Source organism: Asparagus officinalis, chromosome 7 (genome assembly GCF_001876935.1).
Source record: "Asparagus officinalis chromosome 7, Aspof.V1, whole genome shotgun sequence".
NCBI classification, from domain to species: domain Eukaryota; kingdom Viridiplantae; phylum Streptophyta; class Magnoliopsida; order Asparagales; family Asparagaceae; genus Asparagus; species Asparagus officinalis.
Window position 1 is genome coordinate 15,264,397 of NC_033800.1, and position 6,318 is coordinate 15,270,714.

Sequence of the window (6,318 nt, forward strand, 5' to 3'; positions counted from 1 at the left end):
CATGTCTGTGTGTGCTTGGTTGTGTGATGTGAGTAGTGTGTTTGTGTTTGTCTAGGTGCCCTGGGAGTTGGCACGAGCACACAAGGTGTGTGGGTTTGTGGGTGCATGCATGCGAGGCTGTGCGCGTTTGTGCTTGTGGGTGCATGCGTTAAGGTGTGATCTTTGACCTGGATTTTCAATTTGCGGTTGAATTTGCAATTATGGGTTGCAAATAATTGAAGGTTTGAAAGCAATAACTTAAGAAGGATAATTTAGATATGTCTCTTGCAGTTCCTCTTGAAAAAATTTGCAGGTATTTTACCGTTCAAACTTTATAAGACAATTGGAAGCTATAAGAAAACTCATTATATAACCACAAGTTTGTTTTTGGGAAATCACCTCAGCAACAATTGATAATGTTTGCATCTTGATCTGATTTTTCACATCTCTTTCTTGCATATGTCGAAAAGAAAAGAATTCTAATTGAAAATAATACTTAATAGCAAAGTTCTGTTATGAACATGTGGAACCATTCTTATCATTCTTGTTATTTTGAATCTCAAATAATCTCTATCATTACATGGAAATTCATTAAGAACTAGTTATCTCTTATTGAACCAGAAGGAAATTTTTTTGTCGAGGTAGCATATGTGATAATAGCACATGCATGATTCATCAACTAAAAGTGTTGTGCATAATTAATTTCTATAATTATTAATTATAGAAATTAATTATTGATTATAATTCTTGTAATAGTCTGTAATAAGATATTCCCCTTGTATGAAATGAAATCCAAAGAAGCAGTCCTTAATTAGGGTAAATTACACTAAACCCCTGAGAACTTTCAGCATATTTCAGTAAACCTCCAATAACTTTCAAAATAGCACATCATTGACTTTTGCATTCTGCAAAAAAAAACCCCAATAAGTTTCTGCATTTTGCAGATAACCCCCATAAATTAGAACCAGAAAACAACATACAAAGGCTTTGGAAAGTTAGTTGGGGTTTAGTGTAATTTACCCAAAGATATTGGGGGTTTTCTGTAGAAGTTATGGGGGTTTAGAGCGATTTTGAAAGTTATTGGGGGTTTACTAGAAATGCTAAAAGTTCTTGGGCGTTTAGTGTAATTTACTCTTTTAATTAATCTACTTCAAAATACTTTTTATCTTCACTTCAAGTGTTCAATTAATTTGCAAAGGTATATGATGAGTTTTTGATAGCCAGAACTGCCTTCATTAACTATTCAGTCAATCAGAAAAAATTTAACCTCATTGTGTTCTTGCAGAGCGTCTCAGGTCAGCTGGAAAGAGATATCTTATCCTCTGGTAAGATGAGTTAAATCTACCTTGTTTGGTTTCAAAACTCTATTTACTGATAAAATATTTATATCCTTTATCGCGAGAAGTAAACATGATGTGGGAATCTAATTGGGATGAGCTTCATGTCTGTACTTTCTTTTGATCCGTAATATGGATCTATAAGCTTTGTGGAAACTTCCATTGAAGATATAAGGGGCTTATCTAGTTTATACAAATAACCATAGAACTAACCACATACAGATAGAGTATCGAAAAGGTCAGCTAGATAAATTTAGATTCAGCTTTTTTCTTATTTCTGTTCATTGCATCTACCTATGTGTGAAAGCCTGGTTACGAACTATAAAAGTTTAGAGAAATTATCTTTGGTATCATAAATTTTTTGCTAATATTTTTCACTAATTTTTAGTTAGTTTGATGTCTTCATAAAGACAGTGCTTAGAATCCTTGGCCTACATGTACCAAAGATATTTCAATTAATCATTGACCTACAAGTACCTTGTTTTTATTGATACAATATTCATCGTCTTGTTAAACATATTGATGTTCCAGACATGTCTGCATTTAAAGCTGCGAATCCAGATGCACTTTTTGAAGATTTTATTCGATGGCATTCACCAACTGACTGGGAAAATGATGAAACTGGAGATAGATTAAGAGATGACAAGATGGAAGGAGATAACAGTTGGCCTCCACGTGGAAGACTATCACAGCGCATGTCCGAACAAGGAAATTCATGGCGGAAGATCTGGAATGATTCTCCAGCATTGCCAGTCTCGGAGCAAAAGCCTCTCTTTGATCCAATCCGGGAAGGGGAGAAGGTGCTTATTTTCCTGTCAATGTCGTATAATGGAAATCAGGCCATTTTTTTAAATTCACAATCATGCTTTCTTTTTTACAAGTATATTATTCTTGCGATGTCAATTCTTTTATTATTGATCGTTCAATTGTTCTTATAGAAGACACTGATCATTAGGTATGTGATTTCATGACTTTCTCCGAGTTTTCTGATAGTCTTCAGTACCCTCATGCTTTATGACACCATGCAGTTTATTTATGTGGTTTACGCTTACTCATCTTTATGTGCAGTACACCTTCTATGTATAGTGCTAGTCTGCATGGTGTAGGGGGTCCTTTACAATGGTCTAAACTCTAAACTCTTTAAGTATTATATAAAGAATAAAAATGTTTTTTATGTTCATTTTAATTTAGTGAGTACCTTTGAACTCTCATTTTGAAAGTGTGACCTTCACCTATATAGGTTATATCTGCTTGCTTGTTTTTCTGTGGACATTCTGCTTGCTTGTTTTTCTGTGGACATTCTGTTTGAAATGTTAACAATTTTCTGATATTTCACGCAGATACTCCATTATTTGGAAACACTTAAACCACAGCAGCTGCTTGAGCAAATGGTCACTACTGCTTTCAGAGCTTCAGCTGACACTTTAAACCAAACAGCATTTGGTGATTGGAAACTTATGAAAACAAAACTTGACCAGCTATACCTGACACTGGCATCTACGTTGAAGTGTTTTCAAGGTATCTAGCTCGATTATTAAGTATTTGAAATGGAGTATGTGGCAATGTTCATCTCTTTACTTCCCTGAAGGCCGAATTATAGTTTGGAACATGATGTGCATCATGAATATGCGAAACATTCATTCACATTAAACCTGTTTCTGCTCTAACTTATTGCTAAAGAAATACTCTAGTATTCGCTTTCCTTTATAATGTGTACTCGTTGCAATGAACCAATGAAAACATGTTTGCTTAAGTTTTAAGCAACCAATTTCAGTGTTAGGCAATGACCATATGGTATTGGTTGAGGATAGTGTTAGAAAATGTTGTGTGTAAATTATGCTATCTGTGGTGTCCCAAAAGATTTCTTTTTAGATGTCAATTTTCCAGCTCTGATAACCTTTTTTGTAATGAACAGGTAATCATTCGCTTGAAAAGTCTGAGTTGATTGGAGACCTATTCCAACTATGTCGTGTTTTCGAACACATAGAAAAGCTATTGATCCTTGCAGCTTCAGTGCGTCGTAAGCTGTTGGATGCCCCACGTCTTTCTGAAGCAATTTTCAATGACTATTTCAATTATTATCTTCCTAAAATGGGGACCAGTTCTGCAAGCATTTGCTATGATAAGGTATGTGCTTTCGCATTTTTTAGTATCATTTTTTTGGGAAATGTTTTTACATTTCTTAGTATCAAATTTTTTTGGAAATATTGTAGTAGGATAGCAGATTTTACGACACATGATATAGGACCAAACTTTATCAATAATTGGGATGAAATGTCAAGTACACAATGTCTCTCCAATTGAGTCCTTACTAGCAAGTGCTTTACCGATGTAAGTGAAGACTATTCATAACTTGAAAGTGTCAATTTGTAACTTTTAAGTCATGTTTATTATTAGTAGATCAGGCAGACTGGACTCATCATAAGTTAGAACCAACTATACACACTCATGTTCAACATTTGGATTGGGTAGGAAGGGCCTGCCACTAGCTGAGCATGTACTTTCTCAATGACCCTCCATATTTCTAGTTACTGCAAATGCACGATAAAATGTGTTTCGGAGGAAGTCTCTGTGCTGTAATGGTAAGACCTCTCTTCTGGTCATCCAATATTCTAGAGGTTCAATTGTCATTGTCATCATCTGGCTAGCCTTATGCTATTGTTGTGTCCTTAAATGTAATCCTAGTGATCAGAATATCATCATTGCTTCACAATCTTCTTGTAAATGAACTGTGGTGCCAGATTTTGGTCTACATCTTGTTGCGAAAAGTAATCTATATTTTTCTACATTAAGTACCGTGATTACTAAAGTGGTCAGGGACCCAGAACTAAGTTTAGTGCGGAGAACGTGACAACTGTTTCAAATTCCATTAAGAGATGCAAAAGCCATGCTGCTAAATAGTTATGCATAAAACAAACAATTTCAAACTTCACATACATCATCCGCAAATTAATATTTTATGTATACCTGAAAATATTTAGATCCAAGCGGCGATTATGGATGCATACTTCTATAATCTCCTTGCATCAGAGGGGGACATTTGGTACCAGATCGTCCAAAAATAAAAGTAAACTTCCCCTTTAAATTGGCAGGAGAGAAAATCGGGATTCTGCTCTACGGAGCCATTTGTCTCTATTTCTAAGCAGATGACCGAAGATTATCCTTTAGGTCTGAATTTATTTTCCTTTTTTCCTTAGGTCTGATTTTGTTTTCTTGTTCTTTATTATCATTTTTATCTAGGAGTTCAACACCAAGCAACTAGTTAAGTTGCGTGAGAGAGATGCTGTAGCGAGTCTTTTTCCACCTCCAACAGCTAACCAATCATGGAGGAAAGTCTTGAGCATGGGTAACCTTCTTAATGGTCACGAACCAGCCTTGAGGGAGATTATATTCTCAGTCTATGATACTCTTAGTGACAATCATTACGGAAGTAGCAATTCATCAGATATCACCGGAGATATTGAGACGCATAGAATGTATATATGTGGCACATCTAATGATCTTCAGGTTGCTCTATCTGTGACATCTTGGGATTAGTCACACTAGAGGAATCTCATCTGTTCTATCTCTGAAAGTGGTGCTCTCGTTAGCCATTAGCTTTCTAGATGCCATGGTTATTTCTGAGAATGTGAAGTTCCCCTGGGGACTTTATTGGAGTTTCCATCGTGATCAACACATATACGTAAGTGATAGTTGCCATGGTTGAGATTACACGAGAGCTGATGATTGTTTCTGTCGCCGTTCCTGCACACAATCCCGATATATATTGTATCATATCTCAATTTAATGGCCAGAAAAGGGCCGGGTTTTTTTCGCTCTTTCATATGTATCAAGTCATTACGGTGGCCGGATGGCGGGTTAAGAAGAGCAAGGAAGAGCACTATTGAGGGATTAAAGTTTAAAAGGGTGATACTTCAGAGACATGCATATATACTTATTATAGAAGATGATTCTCTTTCTCATTATACGCAGAAGATTCACAGTCTACATGTAACTTCCGTTAACTTCGAATTCAGTGGTTGGGTTGAGATTTCTCTTCATTGAAGGCGTATTTAACATTTTTTTACATCATTAGATCTCGAAGGATAAATTCGGAGAGAGATCTGATTCAAACATTTGATATTTGGTTCAACACCTGCTCAGAGCCGTGGGCATGCGCAGCTGATTGTAAAATTAACCGTTATAGTTCGTATCATGTTTAATCAAAGCTGAAGCTCCCTCACGATCTTTTGTGAATTGTTCTTCATTTTACTGCTTCCGTTATTTCATGTTTTACTCTGTAAAAGCTCCTAAAAGATGGAAATTAGTAAGTCATCTCTAACCTCATCAGTTGCCCACGTTGGTCGTGCTCTAGCACAATGCTTTTGGCTCATTTGTTTATTATTATTCGCTGTACCGTGATCCCTCATTAATGCAAGATAGAGTCCTTTCCCTGTTACGAGGGGGCCCCCCCCATGCTTATGTTCTCATTCAAAGGTTTTGTCCTTCGGTCAAGTCAAAAGTCTTGGGACAGCTCTGACGTGCTCCCCCACCTGGCATTGTGAGCTCTAATGTGCTTGGTTCTACAAACAGACGACAAAAGCAAGTGAGAAAAAGAGCAGGGGGGGGGATGCTCAGTGGGTTTAATTGATCACATTTCTTTGTCAAAACCCCTCAGAAAACACTTGTGAGCATGAGCGGTATCAGCCGACACCGAAGGGAAAACTCACGGGCCCTAAATGGGCCTGGGCCAATTAGCTTGCTTTCCGAGACCACCGACGGATCGTACAGATGGTGTGGTTCCCACACGGGTTTGGGACATCAATTCACGGTCCGGGAATATATTATGGATTTTGATTGTACCGTTAATATCTGTCACTGTAGTTGTTGTTGTCTCGCAGTGGTAAACGAGTACGTTTTCTACCAGCATGGACTTTGTGCGAGCGGTCAGTTCTGAGCCGGCCACGACTCGCGATTGCACCACACAGTAAGGCGAAGGGGCGGCAAAATGGGATCGGCCCCC

The 6,318-nt window shown here is 37.3% G+C and overlaps 1 protein-coding gene across 3 annotated transcripts in view; it reads left to right on the top strand.

The window, feature by feature from the left end:
• LOC109848586 (rab3 GTPase-activating protein catalytic subunit) overlaps positions 1–5,630 on the top strand; it is a 24,695-nt gene extending 19,065 nt beyond the window's left edge. For all 3 annotated transcript variants that reach the window (XM_020418157.1, XM_020418158.1, XM_020418159.1), the window contains 5 exons: positions 1,265–1,304; positions 1,848–2,116; positions 2,657–2,834; positions 3,232–3,443; positions 4,557–5,630. In XM_020418157.1, the coding sequence (XP_020273746.1) occupies positions 1,265–1,304; positions 1,848–2,116; positions 2,657–2,834; positions 3,232–3,443; positions 4,557–4,853 (996 nt within the window). In that variant the 3' untranslated portion in view covers positions 4,854–5,630. The remainder of the gene's footprint in view (positions 1–1,264; positions 1,305–1,847; positions 2,117–2,656; positions 2,835–3,231; positions 3,444–4,556) is intronic.